Source organism: Pelodiscus sinensis, chromosome 1 (assembly GCF_052426305.1).
Source record: "Pelodiscus sinensis isolate ZL-2025 chromosome 1, ASM5242630v1, whole genome shotgun sequence".
In the NCBI taxonomy this organism is placed as follows: domain Eukaryota; kingdom Metazoa; phylum Chordata; order Testudines; family Trionychidae; genus Pelodiscus; species Pelodiscus sinensis.
Genome location: NC_143052.1, coordinates 289,256,107 through 289,281,743, shown reverse-complemented (window position 1 = coordinate 289,281,743; position 25,637 = coordinate 289,256,107). Strand labels below are relative to the sequence as shown.

Sequence of the window (25,637 nt, the reverse complement as noted above, 5' to 3'; positions counted from 1 at the left end):
CTCATCCCCTGATATTAGGTCAACAAAAAGTACTCTCAAATTATTTAGTTATTTTACATTGTATATCTATTCACATATTAAATCAAAGATGATAAAAACAATCTGCTATATGTTAAATTGTATCTAATAATAGTATTATAATTTGAATACATATTGTATTTTTCCTCTTAGAGTAGAATATCAGCAATTATGTCTTATCAACCATACACGCACAGCTGGTTCTTGCTGCATGCTTTGAAGTAGGGATGTCAACATAGACGACTACACAATTATCTGATAAACCCAGGCCTGGGCTTGTCAGTTAATTCTGTTTCAGAGGCAGTTGGGGAGAAGGAGATGGTGGGAACTGGTGCCCTCCCTTTCTGCTGCCTCTGATAGAGAGGCAGAAGCACAGAATGTATGGGGGGGCATGTGGGAGCCAGTACGTGCGGGGAGCCAGCTTTCAAGCAGGCTCTCCACATGTGCCAGTTCCACAAACCTGTCTCCCTCTTGCCCCCGCTGCCTCCTACAGAGGCAGCAGGGGGTGCAGGCAGGAGCCAGTGCTGGGGGGAGCCCATGCTGCAGGAAGCCACCTCCTCTCCTTCCCCCACTATGCTGCCTCTTTCTTCAGGGAGCTCACGGACAGGGGCTGCTGCCATCCCTTGCTGCTTTCTCTTTATCATTGATTCCATTACTTCTGACACCTCTATGATAAAATCGTAGCCTTAGTCATTATTATGCTTTAGATTTTGTCTCAGTTATTGTTAGTAAAAGCCATAGACAGGTTCTGGGCTAAACAAAAATTCAGGGAAGACTGTGACCTGTCTGTGACACATTAAAAATAACAGGGAAGCTAACTCCCATGGGGGAAATGACTGCTCCCCCCACTACTCCTAGCAGTGGTTGATAGCTCCAGAGCCCCCCATGGCAGCTCAGAGCTCCATGTCTTTTGCTACCAGCAATGGCTGATAGCATTGTGAAGCATGATGCTCCAAGGCCCCTGGTATCTATGCCAGAAGCTTAGGCCCATGGGCAATGTATATAAGAGGCAAGGGAAGGTGCTCCTTTCCCTGGGTCTTACTGCCCACCTCCTTGCCTTTACCAATCCTTGTTCTGACCCTTTCTGCAGGCTCCCTCAGCTGGCTTCTGTCTGGTGAGCCTTCAGTCTAGTAAATTAAAAGTGAAAAAGCCTTCCAGCTTGCCAGACCTGTTGGCAGATCATTTATATTGTTGTTATATGTATTGCTTAGTTTGTGTTATTTCCACTCCAGTTCATCTGATGAAGTGGGTTTTGCCCATGGAAGCTCATGATTCTATATATTTTGGCTAGTCTCTAAGGTGCCACAGGACCACTTGTTATCTCTTTCTATATATATATAAAAAATGTTTCCTGCAGGACAGCAGAGTGATGTCATCTGTGTCCCACTGCACCCGCCTCCACCTGTGTCCTCAGCTGTGCAGCCTCCCCACTTCCCAGTGCTCTAGCGGGGAGGAACCCGCATGGCCTTACCCCTCGCCCAGTGGACCCCCCCTCCCCTTGCCAGGATAGCTTCATGCCCATGGGGTCCATCTCTGTGAGCCTGCGGTGCTGGGAAAGTTGCCTCAGCCCCGAGTCTCCAACCTACTACCTGCCTAGGCATGGGCTGTCCCCAGACACCCCGCCTGGAGTTTGTGGTGCAGGCTCTGGGGTCGCATAGGGGAGAGTGGGGGTGCGCTGAAGAGCTGAGTGAGGGGAGCGCGTGTGTGTGGGCAGAGAAGGCAGCAGGGGGCCCCAGGCAGGCGCACATGGTGTCTCCACCTGAGACAAGAGGCGAGTCCTTGAGGCAGAGGCAGGGACCCAGGGGAGGCTGAGGTGGGGGCTGATAGGACAATAGAGGGTGCTAGGAGAGCTGGGCATTCGGGGGGCCTTGCGCACAGAGACATAGGAAGGGGGAGAGTTGAAGGGATGTGGGGCAGGAATGGGGCTTTGGGATTTGAAGGGGCTTGAGGGGAGGTTCAGGGAATGTGGGGTGGGGAGGGGGCTCTAGGGATTTGGGGAAGTGCTGAAGGGATATGGGGTATTGGGAGGAGGCACTGAGATTTGAAGGAGATGTGGGGAGGTGCTAAGAGGATGGGAAGGAGCACCGCTCAGCTGGGTTGGGAGAGGCCAGGAGCTGGCGTGTGGCTCAGCTGGGCTGTGGGGAGAGCCAGGAAGCAGGAGAGGGGCGGTGGGAGGGGCCCTTAAATGACCTCCCCTGGTCCGGAAAAATTCCTCATTTGGGACCAGTCAGGTCTCAAGGATGCTGGACCAGGGAGCTCCAACCTGTATCACATTTCTCTCTATATAAAAACTTTTTCCTGCAGGACGACTGAGTGATGTCATCTGCATCCTGCCACCCGCCTCCACCTCCGTCCTCAGTCGCGTGGCCTCCTCCCTTCCTGTTGCTCCTGGGAGGCATGAGCCACATGACCTCTTTCCTCCCCCCTCCCATGTGTGCCCCCCCCATCTATGCCAGTGAGTGGGATGGGGATGAGCATGCAGGATCTGGGTGGGAGGTAGGGTGCAGGAGGGGTGAGGGTGCAGAGTCTGGCCAGAAGAGAGGGTGCAGGAGCAGGCTGGGGGTAGGGTGTCTGGCCCAGTGGCGTAGCGAGGGGTGATGTGGGGGACAGTCACCCCCGGGCGCCATGCTAGGGAGTGGGCGCCAATTTAGTCCTCCTCCACTCCCCCTGTCATTGCTCGGCTTACCTGCTCTTCTTCTACCCACCACTGCTGGCTGAAACCTCCTCCCTGCCCCCAGCCCGACCCTCCTCCATCTCTGCCAGCGGATTAGTGATGGAGGGGTGAGGGAAAATGCAGTACAAGCTCCCTTCCTTCCTCCCAGGTTCGAGCTCAGTCATGTGCCAGGTTCAGGTTTCCGCCGTGTGGCGGGGGCGGGGATGACAAATTTTGCCTTTGTCCACATAACACCCTCACTACGCGTCTGGTCTGGGCTAGGGCAAGGTGCAGGAGTGAGCTGGTTGTAGGGTGTGAGGCCAAGGGAAAAGGTGTAGGAGCAGGCTGGTGGTAGAATCATTCAAGTGGCAATGATGCCATTTGCTAACCCCCACATATATATTGCCATTTTCTGAATTTGCTGAGAAACAGTTATGCATTACTTTAATATGTACTCAGAACTTGTTAGTCTACAGGACCTTAGTTTAAAATTTGCTTTAAAATATTCATTAATGTGTTGCTGAAAATTATAAAAATCACATCTCTATAATACCCTTGCATAGATATTTAGATGTACAATATGAGTATACATCCTTAACCTTAAACACTTGGGTCTTCAGATACATAGTTTTTCAATAAAACCTTCAAAATATCACCCTTATCTGAAATATACATTTTAATTTTAATTACTATAGTACAAAAAGATTGCTTCCGAAGTCTCCTATTTTTTCTGTCTCTCTCTCTAATTTTAATCTTTCTCCCTTCACCCCAACCCACCTCTCCTTTAAGAAATCTTTTAAAGGAACAACACCCTTTTTTTCCAGTTAGTTTCCTTGCTTTCCTTCTGTCTATTTGATTAACTAGTTTTAAGAGAAACCTCCACCAGAGCCTTTGCAAGATATAAAGTCCTTTATTATGCCTAAAATATTTGAAAACATATCATTTAAAGTTTGTGAAATTTCATAAACATTTCTATTGTTATGGAGATTACACAAAGTAAGCTAGTGTGCCCTTTTTCTAAAAACAATGGACTTTGTTATGAACACATTAAACCTCTTATGACTGATTATTGTAAAAGTCTTTGTTTCAGTGAGATAAATATGTAATAATCTGGAATGATTGCTTCAGGAAGGCTTAAGAGTACATTTAAAATATAAAATCAGCTTAGAAATACTGATTAAGAAAATGTAAAACAGAGAAGAACTGCATTATATATTCCATAATATTTAATGTATGCAGCAGGGTAGCTGACCTCTTCTACAAAGGTTTTGCAAATAAATCTCTTGTGAACTTGAGAGTATAACATAAAACCTGTGACCAGGGTTCCCTGTAAGGTGCGCTCCTGCTAGCAGTTCACTCTAACTGCTGCACGCCCCTTGTCGGGCGGGAGCAGGGAGCGAGAGACTTCGTTCACTTCCCCAGCCCCAGGCCCTGATTGTCCTGGGGAACCGGGGTGAGCACTCGAAGTCTCCTCCCGTCCTGCAAGGGGCGTGGGCACTAGAGGGAATGCTGCCAGCTGTTCAGAACAGCTGGCAGTTCTCTTTGGGGTGGAGGGGGAGGGGTCTGATGACAAAGACTTCACGCACTTCCCCACCCCCAGGCCAATCAGGGTCTGTGAGTGGGGGAGCACGGAAGTGACCCTGTCCTTTCTGGGGTGGCCAGGGGCCACTTCAAACATTTGTGAAGTAGCCCACCCCTGAGTTAGCACATATCCTAAGGGACCACCGAAGGTAGAGTGGCCTGTTAACGCTTCTGCAGTCATAGGACAAAAAGTCTCAGAGTCGTAGCCCTGTTAATTAGTAACTTTAAAAATGAGTAGTCCTGTGGCACCTTAGAGACTAACAAAAATAAATACAGTATCATGAGCTTTTATGGGCAAAACCCACTTCTTCAGATGAGCCTGAGTGGAAAAAGAGGACAAAAAGAGAAGGTTAGTAGGTTACAGATTGTTGTAATGAAATAAGCTATAAATCCAGTGTGTCTCTTCAGTCTATGGTTTTTAGTATCTAGCAAACTTATTAATTCAAGCTACCAGGCTCGTCTTTTGAAAGAATTGTGCAGATTTTCTGTGAGGTCGAGGCCTGGCGTGGTAGATTAGATAAATGATGATTGCGGTGTGAAGTGTTCACCAACAGTTGCCAGAGTGTTTTTGTCTTCTATAATTATCCTGTGTGAGTTCATTCAGGAACATAATAATTGTCTGGTTTCACTCACATGGGGTGTTTAATGCACTGGGTGAAGTATGCCAGCATCATAGTCTCCTCCCTGCTCCTCCAGCTTTATGAAAACTGGCTTCTCATTAGGGATGTGAATGTTTATCCAGTTAACTGGCAGGGGCTGCAACAGCTCCCTGCTTGCCATGGACAGGGAGCTGTTCCAGCTCCATGGAGGAGCCCACTTCAGGTAGCAGCTGCTCCGTTGTCCCAGCTGGAGAAGCCTTTGTCTACGGTGGGCCCAGGTACCCCCCAGTCAGGGACTACCGTGGCTAGAATGCCAGAACAGCCACTGCCTGTGGGGCACACTGGCCTGCTGCAGGCAGGGGCTGCTCCAGCCTGGTTAGTGTAGCTCTTGCCTGTGGGGGAGGTGGGGCTGCTCCAGCCCAGAAGCTGGGGGGAGGGGAGCCCTGAAGCATCTCTCCCTGCCATCCCCTCTTAATCAGTTAACCAGTTAAATAGGATTTGACATCCCTACTTCAGAGTATGCATACTCGAAAGCGCTTTATGCAAAATGCATCATGTGACATTAATTTTGAAGTTACAATCTGCGGAATGTGTATATCCTATTTTTGTGCATGTCTCATTCTGGAATGTGAAGTTAGAAATATCAAGTGTGAATATGATTTTAATTCTAAATGTGCTAATGGCAGCCATTCGTGCTACCGTAGGAACTTAATGGCTCAGTACTCAAAACCAGATAAGTGCAGGATTTGGAAGGGGTTTTGACCAAGAACTTGCAGGGACAGAGATTACAGACTTAATCAGATCCTCATGGAGTCCACCTTGCAGTGTCAGCCAGTATAGTTGGCCACAGTGCTGAAGTAGATGTCCTTGGTGCAGAGTGCACCATCTTCTGCATGGGACACCACGGGGCCACAAAAGGTCTTGGCCTCAAAGACACTGCAGCACTGACATTCATTAGCACTGAAGACTTTGGCTCCAACTTTGCACATCGCTCTCGCTTTCCAGTGTCTGTAAGTGGCAGAAGCAGCCCAAGGTGACTAAATCTAAGGGAGTGTGTCCTGTGTCACGACACTTCTCATTGCTGAGAGATCAGTTGGCACCGTCGACTCTGGCACCGCAGTTTGGGCCATCGAGTCCAGTAAGAGTAGTATCTCCTACTAGAAATAGCTATATGAGGAATGTGGCCATCCTGAGACTTACAAAGCGGCCCCGGACTTAACAGAGATGATGTTCAGCTACTCAACATCCTCTAGGGACTCCCTGAGGCAGCAATCCCCAGTTATTGGTCCAGCACAGTCAAGAGGCAAACCTGCTATGATGCGGTGCTCAATTTCACTACGAAACTGAGCATCCTGAGATCGGTCACCCTGGCACCGCTCCCAGGAACAATCCCATCGGCGTCAGACTTCCAGAGATCTGACATGGGTGCAACGTTCACCTGTACCATTTGGTGCGGCACAACCTCAATCATCTTGGTTGGAGTCAACTTCAGAATCAGAGCCAGAGTGTTACAGGTCTCACAGTAGCTAGTGCCACTCTTCTCACTGACATGGGGACAAGCATGCTCAGGTCACCCCAGTATCTAGGCCAGTTCAGTGACTAGCTCTGCTGCAGTAGCCCTTCTGGACTCCCTGAGCATATCACCAAGACTGGGCATAGGACCCACATCGCTTGCCTCTGATGTTGAGTTTGGAGAGGTTGGAAGGCATTTGATACGGTCTTGCATGATATTCTTATCAATAAACTAGGCAAATACAACTTAGGTGGGGCTACTATAAGGTGGTGCATAACTGGCTGGATAACCGTACTCAGAGAGTAGTTATTAATGGTTCAAAATCCTGCTGGCAAGGTATAACAAGTGGGGTTCCACAGGGGTCTGTTTTGGGACCGGTTATGTTCAATATCTTCATCAACAATTTAGATATTGGCATAGAAAGTACGCTTATTAAGTTTGCAGATGATACCAAGTTGGGAGGGGTTGCAACTGCTCTGGAGGATAGGGTCATAATTCAAAATGATCTGGACAAATTGGAGAAATGGTCTGAGGTAAACAGGATGAAGTTTAATAAAGACAAATGCAAAGTGCTCCACTTAGGAAGGAACAATCAGTTTCACACATACAGAATGGAAAGCGACTGTCTAGGAAGGAGTATGGCAGAATGGGATCTAACGGTTATACTGGACCACAAGCTGAATATGAGTCAGCAGTGTGATGCTGTTGCAAAAAAGCAAACATGATTCTGGGATGCTTTAACAGGAGTGTTGTGAGCAAGACACGAGAAGTCATTCTTCCACTCTACTTTGTGCTGATTAGGCCTCAGTTGGAGTATTGTGTCCAATTCTAGGCACCGCATTTCAAGAAAGATGTGGAAAAATTGGAGAGGGTCCAGAGAAGAGCAACAAGAATGATTAAAGGTCTAGAGAACATGACCTATGAGGGAAGGCTGAAAGAATTGGGCTTGTTTAGTTTAGAAAAGAGAAGATTGAGGGGGGAAATGTTAGCAGTTTTCAGGTGTCTAAAAGGGTGTCATAAGGAAGAGGGGAAAAAAACTTGTTCATCTTGGCCTCTGAGGATAGAACAAGAAGCAATGGGCTTAAACTGCAGCAAGGGAGGTTTAGGTTGGACATTAGGAAAAAGTTCCTAACTGTCAGGGTAGTCAAACACTGGAATAAATTGCCCAGGGAGGTTGTGGAATCCTCATCTCTGGAGACATTTAAGAGTAGGTTAGATAAATGTCTATCAGGGATGGTCTAGACAGTATTGGTCCGGCCATGAGGGCAGGGGACTGGACTCAATGGCTTTTCGAGGTCCCTTCCAGTCCTAGTGTTCTATGATTCTATAAAGCAGTGTTTCTCAGCCTTTTTTTTTATAAAGGACCCCTCTTTCAAAACAAAATTGAGTACCCCCAAAACCAATGCCCTCCCCTACCTCAGATCCAGGCACCCCCCAGCTCCTTCCGCTCTAACCCAGTGCCCTCCCCTCGAGCCAGGCACCGGCTGTATGGTAACTCTACCTTTGAAGTGTCCGCTCCCACTGCCTGGCCTGCCTCGGTGGCTTGTCTGCAGGGAGCAAGTGGCCTGCCAGCATCAGGCTCACTGTGCAGGGCTGTGCGCTCCCACCCCAGCCCAGCGCCCCCCTAGCATGGCACCCGGGGGCAACTGCCTCCCCGCCCACCTCGCTATGCCACTGATGTGGGGGGATCTTTTGGAGCAAATCTTATTGTGCCACTTCACCGCCTTTTAGCTCCTCTCCGCAGCACCATGGGGAAGGGACGTTGGGGTCCGTTGTACTGAGCTGCTGGAAGGGGGGGGGTCATGTGCGTTTCCAAGTTCAGCCTCCCTCCTGCTGGAGCGCCCTGGGGAGGCTGCTGGAGAGGAAATGAACTAGGAGAGGCAGCAATGGAAGTGATTTTTTTCTCCCCACATTCCCCCTCCAACTTGGAACTGCCCTGAGTGTCACCGGAACTGCTGTCACAGACACGCACTTTTCCTACCAGCGCTGGGGCGTGTGCGCAGAGTGGCTGTTAATGGCTCCAAACATTCAGTACGACAGGCATGTGTCACTGCCTCTCCCCGATCCCCTTTGCAGGACAAAATCCCAGACATTTTTTGCCAAATTTCACTTGTGTTGATGTATCCACCAGACTTGCAGTGGTAGGTAGTAGACAGGGGTGTGTGAGTGGTAGGTGTTTTATTTCTGTATTGAAGCAGGTTCTCTTGGGGTATTTGGGTGAGACAGTCTACATACGTGCAGTCATTATCATAGAATCATAGGACTGGAAGGGACCTCAAGAGGTCATCAAGTCCAGCCCCCCGCCCTCAAGGCAGGACCTAGCTCCACCTACACCATCCCTGACAGATGTCTATCTAACCTGTTCTTAAATATCTCCAGAGAGGGAGATTCCACCACCTCCCTTGGCAATTTATTCCAATATTTGACCACCCTGACAGTTAGGAATTTTTTCCTAATGTCCAATCTAAACCTCCCCTGCTGCACTTTAAGCCCATTACTCCTTGTCCTGTCCTCAGAAACCAAGAGGAACAAATTTTCTCCTTCCTCCTTGTGACACCCTTTTAGATATTTGAAAACTGCTATCATGTCCCCCCTTAATCTTCTTTTTTCCAAACTAAACAAGCCCAGTTCATGAAGCCTGGCTTCATAGGTCATGTTCTCTAGACCTTTAATCATTCTTGTTGCTCTTCTCTGTACCCTTTCCAATTTCTCCACATCTTTCTTGAAATGTGGCGCCCAGAACTGGACACAGTACTCCAGCTGAGGCCTAACTAGTGCAGAGTAGAGCGGCAGAATGACTTCACGAGTTTTGCTTACAACACACCTGTTGATACAACCTAGAATCATAAGAACCTAGAATCATTATGTCAGTCCTTGCACTGTGGTTGACAAATATTAGCCCACCAGATTACGAGGAAATTCATTCTGAACACATATTGAGAAATACAGAAATCAGTTACGTAATACCAGTCAAAATGCAGGCTAGTATATCAATGGAGTTAAAAACTGTATATCATTGTTTGAGTTACTGAACAGATTCCCTCTGCTCTGATTGAGACAATTTTCTTGCTTTAAAATACCAAATAAATAGATATATGTGTGGTGATCAGGATTCTGGTGAAAAAGAGTTCAATAATTTTGCATTTATTTAGTGTGCATAAGCATTGTATTTAATTTTTTTTTATTTTTTTTATTTTTTGGTCTCTAGCATATGATGGTGATGGAGGATATGCTAAAAGACTTTTTGCTGGGAGAACACCTTCTTTTAGTTGGCAACCAGGTAAGTTAAAACAAAGATCTCTGTACAATGTGTGGACCAAATTCACCATTGGTATAAGCAAGTGAAACTCAGTTATGTATGCTTCATTGAAGTTGCATCTATTGTGCTGTTGATAAACCTTCAATTTTATCTCAGAATGTTATTGGAATCTAATTTTGTAATATGTAAATAACTACAGAGAAATCTAAAACTAAAAATACTAGTAGCCATCCAGACTGCCAGGTTTATTGGAAACGGGTTACTCCTGGCGTCAGCTAGAAGTTTTGTCACGAGACAGAGTGAAGTGGAGGAGACTTGTGCGTGACCTATGCTCCACTCGGAGTACCAAGGTTTAAGAAGAAGACAACCTTAAAGTACTTCTGTGCAGCCACATAGAAAACTGATTGCATATCAGATTCAATCACTTCATGTGCTCTTAAGAGTTGAGAAGGATTCTTTTTGTTTTTATGTGGTTACTCCTCCTCAGAATTCAGGCTGTGGGATTTGTTTATTTTCTTCCACGAGTACACTTTGTTTTCTTCATTCAAAATTCTTTTCAAAATTCATCTCTACAAGTAACTATAGCAGGATGGGTATATAATGGGTATACCTGCTTGTATCAGGTTAGGCACAAGTGGGTCTGCCATGGCTTGAGGGCTGGGTGACCCTTGAACTCCACGAAACATTCTTTACAACTTCACAGCAAATGCAAAGTAGTAATGTTTTAGATCTTCTCTGTCCTCAAGTGCTATCCTAACTCTGGTCTTAATACTAGCTTACACTTACAACAAACATTAATTTAGTAAATATACATTAACATGTGTTGTAATCAAGACCGGATAAGTAATTCTTCTGTTTTACTGATTAGGCCTCAACTGGAGTATTGCATTCAGTTCTGGGTACCACATTTGAGAAAAGGTGTGGACAAATTGGAGAAGCTCCAAGGAAGAGCACCAAAAATTAGGGAAGTTTGAAAGAATTGGGTTTGATAAGTGTGGCAAAGAGAAGACTGAAAGGGGACATAACGCTTTCAAGTATGTAAAAGATTCTGCAAGGAGGGAGAAAAAAAATTCTCTTTAACCTGTGATAGTAGGACAAGAAGCAGTTGGTTGAATTGCAGCAAGGGAGGTTTAGGTTAGGCAGGAGTCAGCAACCTATGGCACACATGCTATAAGTGGCATGCAAGCTGATTTTCAGTGGCACGCAGAGTCCGCGGCAGGAGCTCAGACTCCCCCTTCTCTGAAGCCTGTGCAGCCACAAGGTCTGGAGCACTAGCTCTGGCTCCCAGACAGACAGGACTGGGATGTATGTGTGAAGAAATGGGTGTGAAGAAAGCCCTGAATCGCGTCCGCCCCCAATGTCCCCGAGAGCCGTCCAGCTCCCCATCCATCTCCACTGGGTGGCACAGGGACCTGCGCAGAGCTAGGACAGCCCCTCCCCCGCATGATTGAGGCCCCGCTCCCATATGCTCGCTGCTTCTGCTCTGCCAACCCTGGCCCCACTGGTATATGAGGGGGCTGGAGTTTTTTGATGAATGCGTATGTTTAAGTTTATATAGTGAAAATATTTCAGACACAGTGCTATGTAGATATCTCTGAAAAGAACAACTAATTTATTCTTCTAGTGCTTCTGATCAGCTGAGTTAGTCATGTTCCTTGTGGGCTGTGATGTAAAATATGTCTAATCCATAGGGGCCAGTTACATGAGATTGCACAAATCATATGTTATTGTAATCTTCCCGTAGAACAACCCAATACTTTCAGCATTTTTATATGACATTGCTCATTATTCTAGATACCAGTTGGTATGTAAGAGAGCGCTTAATTCTTGACTCATTACTACAGGACTCGAGATGACATAAGAAGGAAGGTGACTTTATGCCATCTTTGTGCTCTTTGATCTCCACAGTTACCATAGGCTTCTTTCAGGGTTGTTCTAACTTGGGTCAACTGGAAACTTCTCCTATGAGGCTGTTCTAACATGCAGCAGTGTTTCTTTTCCCCGCCCATGTTGCCAACACATTCTTTATACAATTTTGTATAAGTTAGGATTGTGTAGTTAGGTTTTTCTCAGAAAGTCAGTTAAGTTGGCTTTAGTGGTCTCTTAATGGCATAGAGGAGCCTTAAATGGGTCTGGATGTACCTCAAGTGTTAAATTAAATCATTCCCTCTTGCTGGAAGGTTGTCCTTAATGATTGTAATAGTTTACACTTACACGAAGCTTTTGCATCCAGACAGCTGATTTATACACACTGCATTAATCACTGACTTACTCTGGTTAGATATTTCCATTTTACATGAAAATCTGAGGCATACAGAAGTGGTGACTTGTCACAGAACGAGTCTGTGGGAGAGCCGGGAATAGAATGAAAGAGCTTGAAAGAGCTGATTTCCCTAACCATTTTTGCCAAACAAGGATTTTGTGTGGTACACCACAGTATCTGTGCAGGAACATACTGTACTTCTTCAAGCAGCTAAGTTTAAAAGTTGACCAACCTTAAAATTTTTATAGTTATGATCTAGTGGCAAATGCCTTTTTTGTTTCTAAATATTATATGCATATTTTAGAAATAAATCATTCCCTTGGATATAAAATAAAGCTGTAAGAAAAAAGAGCTTGTATTTGATGAAACAAACAAAAAAAAGTGTAAGGTGAAATCCTGGCACCACTGGAGTCAGTAACAAAACTCCCATTGACTTCATGGGGCAGGATTTCACCCTGAGTTGTGTTAGCACTGTTCACTGCATTCATTGGTGCTTTACAGCGTCAATTTAGTATCTGAGCATTCTTTTGGAAGCTAGACATGTTCTTACTCTCATTAGCAATGATAGCTTTGAAAGAAGAAAACAAAAGGCAGCCATGTTGTTCTCTGATCCATTAGAGAGGTGGAGAAAGCAATATTGTTTAGTAGTTGGAAAATATCTTATTTTTATGAGTGTGAATTTTGAAGACAGTATTACAGACATGCAGACAAACCATGTTCTTTTTCTTTTGCCAAAAAGCCTTTCTTCTTTTGTAGAATATCCAATTTGTTTGATATTTGATATGTTCTGTACCAATTCTGTATGTTCATCTGTCTCTCTGCGGTTTGTTTTTTGCCACAGTTGGCTCAAGCCTTATTCTGTGGAGAGTTGGGCATGAAATCTACTAGAGATTGGCACATAATGACTGCTGCCATCTGCCATATTTTTGAAGGACTTTTTAAAAAGTACATTATGCAGTTCTCCAACTATGTAGCTGTTCTGAAACTAGATGGAACATTTCAGTGTATCAGACTGTTTATGGTTTTTAAAATCTCGTAGCTGCAGTAACAGCAGCATATGGGTGCATTACTATCTCCATATGTGATATTACAGGTTTCCACCTGTATTTTATTTCTTTCTGATAAAATGTGTGTCCTTTGACTTTATGTAGTCCTATAATTTTTCAAGTTTGTGATTTCAGGATACTGGCAATTATTAAAAACAAAAATGCCAGTAATACAAAGCAAATTCCCTGTCACAGTTGTGTATAAAGATTTGACTTCATTTGCAGATTCAGATTACAGGAAATCTTGAAAAACTTGATTTATTCATGTAGTAGAAGCTAAATCATGAAATATAGAGGTTCATAAAATCATAGAAATGTAGAGGAGGAAGGGACTGTGAAAATTCATCAAATCGAACACCCTGTCCTAAGGAATAAACAAGTAGACGTAGACCATCCCTAAGAGATGATTGGCTAACCCATTTTTAAAATCATGAGGACCTCCCCAATTATGGTAATTCCACAATCGCCTGTAGAAACCTATTCCAGAACTTATCTATCCTTTTATTTGGAAAGTTTTTCCTAATATCTAATGTAAATATCCTTGGCTGCAGATTAAGACCCTTACTTCTTGTCCTATTTTTAGTGGACATGGAGAAAAATTGATCACAGTCCTCTTTATAATAGCTCTTAACATATCAATTGTGTTTTCTCAAGACTAAACATCCACATTTTTTAACCTTTCCTTATAGGTCAAATTTTTTTAAAAACAATCATCCACGAATTGAACATAGTACTCCAGCTGAGGCCTAGTGAATGCAAGACCTTTTTCCTCCTATGTCTTATATAGGACACTCCTTGTAATACACCCCACAAAGATATTAACCTTTTTCATAACAGTGTCACATTGTTGACTCATATTTATTTTGTGATCCACTATAATCACCGCATCCATTTCAGCCACTTAGCCCTTTATTCCCCATTTTGTAGTCATGCCTTTGATTTTTCATTCCTAAGGGTGTGTTTCAACTACATCTCTCTGTCGGCAGAGGGATGTAAATGAAGCACTTTGAAAGTGCAAATGAAGACGGGATTTAAATATTCCGTGCTTCAGTTGCATAATCACGTAATGGCGCTCTTTCGAAAAAGCGCTATTTCGAAATTGAAACTGCAGTCTAAAAGCAGTTCTTTTGAAAACGGGGCACTTTTTTGAAAGATCCTGTAAGCCTCAAAAAATGAGGCTGGACCATAGGTGTTGCTGGACCAGAGAGTGCCGAACTAGAGATGCTCAACCTGTACATGTTAAATCTCATAGACTCATAGACTTTAAGGTCAGAAGGGACCATTATGATCATCTAGTCTGGCCCCCTGCACAGTGCAGGCCACAGAATCTCGCCCACCCCTCTTAGAATAATCCTCTCACCTATGTCTCAGATATTGAAGCCTTCAAATACTTTGAAGGCCCCAACATGCAGAGAGTCCTTCAGCTGTGATCTGTGCCCAATGCTACAGAGGAAGGCGAAAAACCTCCAGGGCCTCTGCCAATCTACCCTGGAGGAAAATTCCTTCCTGACCCCAAATATGGCGATCAGCTAAACCCTGAGCATGTGGGCAAGACTCACCAGCCAGACACCCAGAAAGTTCCCTATAGCAACTCCTATCATCCCTCCATTGACCTATTTCCAACTGATAATGAATGGTCAATTAGTTACCAAGATCATGTTATTTCATCCAACCATCCCCTTATCATAGAATCATAGAACTGGAAGAGACCTCAGAAGGTCGTCAAGTCCAGCCCCCCGCTCTAGGCAGGACCAATCCCATCTAAATCAACCCGGCCAGGGCTTTGTCAAGCCGAGACTAAAACACCTCTAGGGATGGAGACTCCACTACTTCCCTAGGTAACCCATTCCAATGCTTCACTACCCTCCTAGTAAAATAGTTTTTCCTAATATGCAATCTGGACCTCTCCCACCACAACTTGAGACCATTGCTCCTTGTTCTGCCATCTGTCACTACTGAGACCAGCCTCTCTCCATCCTCTTTAGAACCTCCCTTCAGGAAGTTGAAGGCTGCTATCAAGTCCCCCCTCACTCTTCGCTTCTGCAGACTAAACAGACCCAAGTCCCTCAGCCTCTCCTCGTAGGTCATATGCTCCAGACCCCTAATCATTTTGGTTGCCCTCCACTGGACCCTCTCCAATGCTTCCACATCCTTTTTGTAGTGGGGGGCCCAGAACTGGACACAATACTCCAGATGTAGCCTCACCAAAGCCGAATAAAGGGGAATAATGACATCTCTGGATCTGCTGGCAATGCTCCTCTTAATGCATCCTAATATGCCATTAGCCTTCTTGGCTACAAGGGCACACTGTTGACTCATATCTAGCTTCTCATCCACTGTAACCCCCAGGTCCTTTTCTGCAGAACTACTACTTAACTGGTTGGTCCCCAGCCTGTAACTATGCTTGGGATTCTTCCGTCCCAAGTGCAGGACTCTACACTTGTCTTTGTTGAATCTCATGAGATTTCTAGTGGCCCAATCCTCCAATTTGTCTAAGTCACTCTGGACCCTATCTCTGCCCTTAAGCGTATCTACCTCTCCCCCTAGCTTAGTGTCATCTGCAAACTTGCTGAGGGTGCAATCTATCCCCTCATCCAGGTCATTAATAAAGATATTGAACAAAACCGGTCCTAGAACCGAACCTTGGGGCACTCCACTAGAAACCGACCCCCATCCTGACATCGAACCGTTGATCACTACCCGCTGGGCCCGGCCTTCTAGCCATCTTTCTATCCATCTTACCATCCATTTATCCAATCCACATTCCCTTAACTTGCTGGCAAGAATAGCGTGGGAGACAGTATCAAAAGCCTTGCTAAAGTCAAGGTATATAACATCCACTGACTTTCCCATGCCCACCGAGCCAGTTACCTCATCATAGAAGCTAATCAGATTGGTCAAGCACGACTTGCCCTTTGTGAATCCATGCTGACTATTCCTGATCACTTTCCTCTCATCCAAGTGTCTCAAAATGGATTCCTTTAGGATCCCTTCCATGATTTTTCCAGGAACCGAGGTAAGACTGACCGGCCTATAGTTCCCTGGATCGTCCTTCTTCCCTTTTTTGAAGATGGGCACTACATTTGCCTTTTTCCAATCATCCGGGATTTCGCCTGATCTCCATGACTTTTCAAAGATAATGGCCAAAGGCTCCTCAATGACATTTGCCAACTCCCTCAGTACCCTCGGGTGCATTAAGTCTGGACCCATGGATTAAATCTGCTGTCTTTTTAAACCAATAATGCTGAATATGAAATAAAGACTAGAAATAAGAACTACAAAACTAATAATATTTCTAAGAGGGAAAGTACAACTGGTAATATGATAACTGCTGCACATCTATTTCTGTTCAGCTGTTACTTATATAATATATGTGTGGATGTGTATGTATATATACACACATACACCTCGCCCCCCCCCACACACATACTGTATCACTGTGTGTGTGTGTGTGTGTGTGTGTGTGTATATTAGGACAGACAAAATATGTTGTTAGGAAAAATAGTATTGTAAATGTGATCATATCTTGTGGTGTGAGATTTTGCTATATTGTAAAGGAGTTCTGACTTTATTCTCTTGACAATTCTTGGACATTAAAATACTCTTCTTTTTTTGTAATTTAAAAAATATATATATTATTGCAGGGTGTGGGAAAAAACAAGATTGTTGACCGATTCCTTCACCTGTTAAATAGACCTAGAGAATATTTACAGCTGCATAGGTAAGAATATCTCTTGATATGATGTGTTTGTTTTAATGTCATCTTGATTTTCACTACTTGGCTTTTAGATATTTACATCTCATATTCTCAAATTTGTGTTTATTATTTATATTGTGTTTATTATTTATATTGAAAGTAGGAATAAGAAATCCTCCAGAAAAGGGCTTATTTTCCAGAGAATCGCGTCTAGACTGGCGCTTTTCTCCGGCTTATCCCCAAGCCGGAAAAAAGCGGCAGCCATGTAAATGCAAATGCTGTGGGGGATATTTAAATCCCCCGCGGATTTGCAATTCCAAAGTGTCTAATCTGCATCCCTTTTCCGGAAAAGGGATGCAGTGGAGACACAGCCTGGGTGTCCCTAATTCGGGAACACCTCTTGTATAGACCCTGGTGGGTAGAGGTGGAAGCAGCTCTGCGCACTGCCACTTGCCCTCCCCCCTCTTATGGGGGAATGGCAGCACAGTGACATGCTCTGCTGGAGGCTTTTCAGGCAAATGCTGTTTCCCAGGATTGCTGGATTAAAGAGGTTCAAGTCTATTTATATTTAATTCTATAGGACTTTTCAGTGATGGTGGTAATAAATAATGAGGCATATTTTCAGAATCCAGTGTCAGGTAAGTTGTCATGTGTGTGTAGGTTTACAAAAGATATGTGCTTTGTTGTAGTTAATGGTTCTATAGCTGTCTTTCTCTTCAGCCAGTAGCCAGTTGATTGACAATATAGAAATTGTCTTTATTAAAAAATGTGTGATCTTTGCCTTGGGGTGATGATCACCTATTGTTTTTTGCAGTATTTCTGTGGCTCAGTAACTGGCTGGCATCAGCCCATCTGAACACATTAACACATACTGTTTACTGCAGGAAAGTAACTGCAAACTTTTCTTACTGTCATAGTTGTTAATATTTTAATACTTGGGTTATATGAAGCCTATTATCAGCAGAGTTACGCTTCCTATAAACTTCCATCAATTTGACTAGATTCTGCAAGTGTCAGGTGGTGGAGACTGAAGGCAAATATACTGTAACTGATGGGTTGTGATTTTCTCTTCCGTAGCCCTTTCATTATTTGACTGCTTGCCCATGTTCTCTGCATTCCTTAAAATGTAGAGGTGAAGATTAATTCCATCTCACTTTATCTCATCTGAAATCAGTGTTCACATATCAGTTCCATACCTTGGGACTCTGAATCCCCATGAGAGACCTATTATACAGGATAATAGTTTGTAGTATGTAGCACCTGTTCTTGGACAGGCACGCATTTATTTAATTCAGGCATACTACTCACATGTATGAGTTTGATCAACATTGGAACAGCTGTGTCTGCATAATAATTATGTAATATATGTACACAGTGGTGAAGTACAAGAATAGGTTGGTGAAGTACAAGTAAGTGGTGAAGTACAAGTAAGTACTATAATGCAACAAAATATTTTACTTTTTGGAACTAACGACATGTATTTTTAAATATCACATGTCCTTAATAGTGTTTATAATTAATGAATTGCTGCAGAAGAAATTGCTGCAATTGGGCATAACAGTAGTTAAGGCCTTTTTTTAATGAGACGCATCTTTAGCATTAGTTGGACCACAGTAAATATGGTAATTTATTTTGAAAAAATTGTGCAGTGTAAAAGTTTTCAAAAATTTCTCAGTGACTTAGAACTCTCAGATATACACCTTAAAAATTAGTGTGAACTAGATGTGTTATTCAGAGCACTGAAACATTTCACTCTCTGAGTTCCATATTTAGATTGATCTAACTGGAATAGATGCAGATAAGCAGACTGAAAAATTCTTCCTTTCATCTGATTACCATCTCTTGGAAAAATGGATTAACTAAATTAACAAAAAAAAAACCACCTTTTTATCAATGTAGGGAGCATTCACACAATGCTGCTGCAGTGGTATAGCTGCAGCACTATAGCAGTTGTAATACTATAAGCTCCATTTTTAAAAGCATCTAATTCTGTTGACTTTCAGGGGAACTAAGAGTTTGTTTATATAAACATTTAGAGTAGGCATATGAATCTACCCTGAAGTAGTGTGCCATATGGTAAGGGTATGTCTACACAAGAGTGCAGGGGTTGGCAACTTTTTCAAATCAAAGATTCAAACTACATCAAAATTCAGAACAAGTGGTCAACAAAGATCTGTATTAGAGGCTATGTCTAGACTACATGGCTCTGTTGACGGAGCTATGTAAAAGCGTTTATTCAGCATAGGCAAAGAAGCGGGAATTTAAATAATCCCTGCTTCAGTAAAATTAAAATGGCCGCCAAGCTGTGCCGACGATCAGCTGATCCGGCACAGCGGGGCAGTCTAGACCGCTCTGGTAAACCTAGTTTCACAAGGCATAAGGGAGCGGTCAACAAAGGCTTCCCTGGTCGACCGATCCGCAAAGGTCAGGGCGGGAGGAGTTGGCCAGTGGGCAGGGGGAATTTGGGGCAGTCTGATTGGCCGGGGGCAGAGAGCAGGGGAAGATTTTGGCTCGGGGCCTAGGAGCAGGAGGGATTTTAGACAGGGGGTAGGCTGAGTGGCCAGGAGGCGGGGGGGATTTTGAACATAGGTCAGGCTGACTGGCTGTGGCAGAGGGCATGGGGAATTTGGCCAGGGGGTGGGGTTGGGGTATTTTGGCGAGGGGACTGGCTCACAGGCCAGAGGGCTTGGAGCAAGCGGTGTCTGGATGGGGGCAGAGGGCAGGGGGGATTTTGTCCAGGAGGAACAGGACAAGTGGTTTCTGGCCAGGAGGCAGGGGGATTTTGGCCAGGGGATTTGGGGGCAGGCTGTCTGGCCGGGGGTGTGAGTTGGAGGGGGTCTGGGCATGAGGTGTTGGGGGCACTTGTTTTTGTGCTGAGCAGCAGGCATCACGTAACATGTTTTCGGGAAGGGTTGGCAGGGTAGGCTGCGGGAAGTGTGTACCAAAGGAAAAAATTAGCAGTACACAGGGAGCCATCTTTGGTTCCTGGTTTCTGTCATGCCAGGGGGAAGGAAAATGCTGTCATTCAAAGTCATTTTTTTCTCTGCTTGTTCCCCATGTGCGGGATTCAGCAGGGTGCCTCCAGGCTTTCTCCCCCCATTGCAGTTCGTCTTGAGGGGGGAGGGGGGCGTAAGGCTGCAGTGCCAGCAATGGCTCCTTGTTGAGGGAGGAGCAAGGGGGCTGAGTTGAGACTCCAGAAGAGCCATATCTGTCTCCCTAGAGAGCCATAGATTGCCAACTCCTGCCATAGTGGCTTCAGCAGTATTGGTAAGGTGCTGCAGCTGTTTCTCTAATGGAAGGGATTTTTCCATCAGTATAGATCAGACTTCTCAGACACTTCACCAAAGAATCCATCAGTATAGATCAGTGGTTGCTCCTGTAGGGCAACCCAGAATGCTTGTTCCTAGAAGTTTGGGGGCTTACATGCCAGTGCCAGAATGCTAAGATCTAGCTAGGAAGAACTGGGAATATAGGCTCTGAGTACAGACTGGGACAGAAAAAGCGCTATAGCTGTGGGAGAAGACACCAGAGTGAAGAATGGACTGTTGTGTGATGATAGACTGTATTTTGGGACCCTGAGGATTTTTAAGAACTGCTGTTGTTATTAAATCAGCCCCAGGCAGGGAGTACTGTTATCCATGGTAAAGCTTGTGTGCAGTTAGTAAACAACTGGCAAGAAGGGGGCTAGGTGCCTGCAAAGCTACCCTGGCCATGAATATGGTCTTGGTCAATGGCTACCCCATTACAAGCAGACATGCAAAATGTGGCTTTAAATTCATAAAATAAGTAGGGCTGTGCTAAGTATGGGAAAATGCCAAGAAAACAATTATTTACAGTTAGTGAATATGATAAGTTGTACTCTTCCTTCTGAGGCAGTATGTAAACATTAACGGAGAATTTGACTATTTGTGGTCATTACAGACTCCATGGCATTTTTATTTACAAGTGTGTGAAGTGTTGTGTAGAATCCTGGCTGAATTCTTATTTGGATAATTATGTTCTGTCTGTAGTTGCAATTTGTAGGTTTTGAGTTTTTTTACATGCTGTCCTAAACTATTTTTTAGTGTTGTTTCGTGCTGTTGAATGCTTGTCACATTTCTTTCTCAAAGAGATTATACTTAATTTGTGGGTGAACTGATTCTTACATTGGAAGTTTCTTAGGAACTTTGAGATCCCTCTAAATGAAAGGCACCCTATTTGTAAAATCATAATCAAGTATTTATGAGTTTTTAAATTATAAACTGTTAGCGACATTATTTTAATGGTCTTAGGCTGTCTTTTGACATGTCTAACTTTTGTTGTCTGTTATTGTCTGTTATTTTACTAGTTAAAAATTGTCATCACATGAAGAGAAATGAAAAATTGTGTATTAAAAAATTGACACCAAAGTTAGTAGAATAAATTACTCTAAAAATGTGATTTTATTTAAATGGAGGTATGGAGTGGGGTGTGGGAGAGCCTTCATAAATTTGAAGAAAAATAGAGGTGAGAGAATTTACTTAAAATTTACAAAGCCTCTCATAGCAAAGAGATTCCACAATGGGAAAAGTAAAGCTTTTTAGAAGACTCAAGGAAAAAAAATGTGCATTGTTAGACTATAAACCCTTCTTAGCACTGATGAGAGTAACAGATAAAAAAATGTAAGCTCCCAGCTGCTATACAAAAACAGCATAAGAAGACTCCTTTGGTATAATAAAATGGAAAAGAGTCATTTTGCTTCTCTTCTACTGTCACATTAGAAGATAATGATATATGGAAAAAGGCTTTTGCTGAAATGCAAATATCTTCTATTATTTAAGCATTTAGTAATGCATCTCTTTGTTTTAAATGTATTTCCACTATCAAGCTGCTTTTTTAGAATACACTTGTGATAGAGTTCTTTCTGAAGAAGAGTTCTGTGTAAGTTCAAAAGCTTGTCTCTTTCCAGCAGAAAAGGTACAGAAAAGCAGGGGAGGGGGGGAACCCTACCTCAGCCATCTTGCCATCTCACTCATTCTTCCTTTCTGTTAAGATGCCACCCTTTTTTGTCTAGAGATATACATAAATCTCTTTATTCTAGCAACTGCAAGAAATAGGCTATGATGGCTATGAAATTTTCCAGACTATGGGTATTCATTTACTTTTTCTTTTGAAGGTGAAAATAACATTTTTCAAAGTATTGAATTTTTATTTCACATGTAACATAGACAGCAATACATATCGGGTCTGGGAGGGAGGGTGCAGGAATTCAGGGGGTGAGGGATGTCTGAGAGGGGGATGTGAGTAGCTCCGGGCCTCCTGACACTCCCAGGCATTCCCCCTCTTCCCCCCCCCCCCACCCTACCGCTATGGGAGCAGAGGGAGAAAAGCCTCCAAGGAAGCAATTTGCTTTGCTGCTCTTCCCCCAGCTGGGGTGGGGGGAGTAGCAGTGCACAGAGCCACTTTCTCCTCCCCCTGTCAGAGTCCGAACCACGGATGTTCCCAGATTAGGGACACCTGGATAACAAAGGTTCAAGTGCATAATAGTTATCCCTACATTTCCATTATAAATTCTTTCTGTGTAGAATCCTGACTCAAGCTTTTTCTTGGAAGAAAATTTAGTTGTCAAGTCTGTACAGCTTGGGCTATAGCTAATCAAAGTGGTAAAAAAACCTTTAAGAAGGGGTAAAAAGTTTCAGCACCTGGGAACTGTGGAATTCACCCCATTCTATTCAAGCTTAATGAAATCCTCAGAAATAGCTAACATGGATAGGCTTCTGTGTAGGGCTGTTGATTAGTCACACTTAGCTCAAAACAATTAATTGCGATTTTAAAAATAGCAGTTAATCACAGCTTTAATCATACTTTTAAAGAGTAAACTACCAACTGAAATTTATTAAATATTTTTGGATGTTCTACATTTTCAAATAGGTTGATTTCAGTTATGACCTAGAATACAAAGTGTATACTGCTTACTTTATATTATTATTTTTATTGCAAATATTTGCACTGTAAAAAAGATAAGCAAAATAAATAGTATTTTTCAATTCCCCTCATACAAGTACTGGAGGGCAATCTCTCTATTGTGAAAGTGTGTTATGCTTATAAGACTTCTTATAAGATGCTCCAAATCTAGTCCCCCTCATCTTTTTCGGGGAAAAAGCAAGACACCCGGTTTATTAAGAATAAAATATGAAACCCTTTGTCTGGAGTGAGCTTGTCTTTTTGAAGCATGTGCTAGCTGCTTTGATACTGTATTCTTAATAAATGTGACATCTTGCCTTTTTCTCTAAAAAGATTCCGTGTGCTTCTTCTGAGTATAACAAGTGCAACGTACAAATGTAGAGTGTTGGGTGTTTTGGGGGTTGATGTTTTGTTTGTTTGGTTGGTTTTTTTTTTGGTAATATAACTGCACTGAGAAACTAAACAATGTAAAACTTCAGATCCTACAAGTTCACTCAGTCCTACTTATTGTTCAGCTATATAATGGAAGAGAAAATTGGAGGATTGATTTTGACGTTTTGTCTTTAGAAGATCTATAGATGATTCCAGAGTTATAAGGCTTTTTGAAAGAACAGAGCAAAAGTGATCAAAATGCTTTTAAAAAACAAATATTAGCTCAATTGTCTGGTTTGTGTTCCTATTTTGATATTTATTTTCCTGGATTTGAATGTGAATCTAAAGATACCTGTCAGATTCAAAATCTGTTTGTGGTAACAGTTGACTCCATTCTTATATTAAGTATTTTAGCTTAAGAAGACCTCTTAAGAATTGTCAAGTGATCACATGTAGAAGGTTAAGTTTTCAAATATTACAAATCAGGAATTCTGGATTTCTGTTAAGCAGGACGTTTCAAAGAATTCAGTGATGTAGCTATGAAAGTGTGTGTATGTACGCTTTGTTAAAGCTTCAGCCAAATTGAGCAAGTATGAAATTTGAACCAGGCCCGTTCTACTCACTAAAATCTTTGGTTACATGTGAACATACCAAAATATTCATATTTCCAAAGTATAGTTTAAAAATCCAGATTAGATCAGATTATATGTATAAACAAACTTTATGTAGTTACATGTAATTTCAAAACCATAGAAACTCTAGTGTTCCTCTTGTATCTACTGCATTGAACTCTTGAATACAATATCCTCAGTTAGTTTTTAAAAAAAGTATTTAGTTGTGGGGAGACACCAAGTTTTAAAATATCTGTAGGTTGGAGGGATTAGATTTGTCAATAAGGGTAAACATCTGTTTCACCATACATATCCTAATTGTTGATAGTGATAAAAATGTACAAGTAGAAAGTGCTGCTTGAGAACTTCAGCATGTCTGTCTGTCTCTGTCTTGACAGAATGCTCCCTATAAAATCTCCATTGGAAACTGGATTGAATTGGTGCCCACAAGTGGGAGGGCTAAATTGGTGCCCATAATGGCTTCTTGAAGTGTAGCTTCTTTCTGGCTGAGAACCTATACCTCCCTGTCTTAGCTACTACAGTATATTGTTTTAGTGGTTGATGATTAAAGGGATTATATTAATTTCTGTTTTGAAAAGCTATAAAATGTGTCTTGTGCTTTTTCTACTTCACTGCTAAATTGCTGAAGTATTCCAGTTTTAAACAGAAGATACTGACTTGACACACATGCTGTCCTTTTCAAAATAAACATGATTATTTCAAGATCTTTAACAATCAAATGAAAGGGGGACTGAGAATGAGTTTTTGGTGTCCCTACAAGCAATGTTTTGTACAAATTGTGTGTTAATCTTTTGATAATTTTCTTTCCATTCTTTACAGATCACATAATCATTGTAAAATCTAATTATCTGCATTCCCAGTTGGATAATTTAAAATTACCCTTTAAGCTTTGACTTCAGGTTTATTTATTTTAAATTAAAAAGTTGCTTTGAAAGAAGAGCTTTAGTGATCTTGGGCAGCTTATATAGTAGAATTAAGATATAGCTGTTCTTGCCAGCTGATGTTTGATGGGCATCTTTCTCTTACCAGGGTAGCTAAAATCTAGGACAGCACAAAACAATTTAAATGGCAAAATATATCTGCATGCATGCCTGAGCTTGGCAGGTATACCCATCTTACACGTACTACTGCTGGTGAGAGAAACAAAGCTTTCAAGTCACAATGAGAAGCTCTGTGGGGATCTAAAGCTTGTTTCTCTCACCAGTAGAATAAAAGGTCCAATAAAAGATACTAACTCACCCATCTTCTCTCTCTAATATCCTGGAACCAATATGGGTGAGCCACACTGAATTTTACAAGTTATCAATCACAGGAAACCCATTTTTGTGTTAATGTCCCAGAGAATTCCTTAAATTGTTCTCTTACTGAGCTTGAAGTTTTAGGTTGAGTTATATGTATTCATGGGCAATTGTGCCAAAATAAGGAAGAAGTATTAAGTGACAATATTTTACCTGATGTACCAGTTGAAAGTGTTTTTTCTGCATTCCATGCAGACCTCTAAATAATAATAATATCTATTCTTTGTTATAAATTTGAATAATAGAAAATCATGTGTAAACTATTATATTTTTCACGCATCACTGAACAAAATAGCCTAACGTGCTTTATTCTTTGAACAGTTTATGAGATGAGAAATATACATTAACAATAATACTTTTGCAATATAAATTTATCTCCATCAAAGAGATTGAAGCAGTGACTATTACGTGAATGCCGTTTTCATTTTTGTGTGTGTGTTCAGTCATTGTCCAAGTTTATGTTTTCGATTTCCATAAACCGCCTTTCATAAACTGCCTAAATGGCTGGCACAGAAATTGGCAGATTCTAGCTTCTAGAGAGCTTGTTTACTTTGTTGGAAACTGAACTCAGCTCAAATTTGCTGCTGTTTGGCAGTCATGGAGAAGTACAATTAAGATAAAGAGCAGAGATTTTCACTTCTCCCTAAAGTTGCTGTAAGGGTTTCCAGCTGTTCACTGAGTGAAACCTGTTCTTTCACACAGTGCGAGAGTTGTAGGACATTTCCCTCATCGAGGAGTTAGAAAGTAGGATGAGATAATTTCATTATAATGTAATAAAATATTT

The 25,637-nt window shown here is 42.7% G+C and overlaps 1 protein-coding gene across 2 annotated transcripts in view; it reads left to right on the top strand.

Annotated features, from left to right (window-relative positions):
- VWA8 (von Willebrand factor A domain containing 8) overlaps nucleotides 1–25,637 on the top strand; it is a 254,315-nt gene that overhangs the window by 121,109 nt on the left and 107,569 nt on the right. For both annotated transcript variants that reach the window (XM_075918951.2, XM_075918952.2), the window contains exons 20-21: nucleotides 9,573–9,644; nucleotides 16,577–16,653. In XM_075918951.2, the coding sequence (XP_075775066.2) occupies nucleotides 9,573–9,644; nucleotides 16,577–16,653 (149 nt within the window). The remainder of the gene's footprint in view (nucleotides 1–9,572; nucleotides 9,645–16,576; nucleotides 16,654–25,637) is intronic.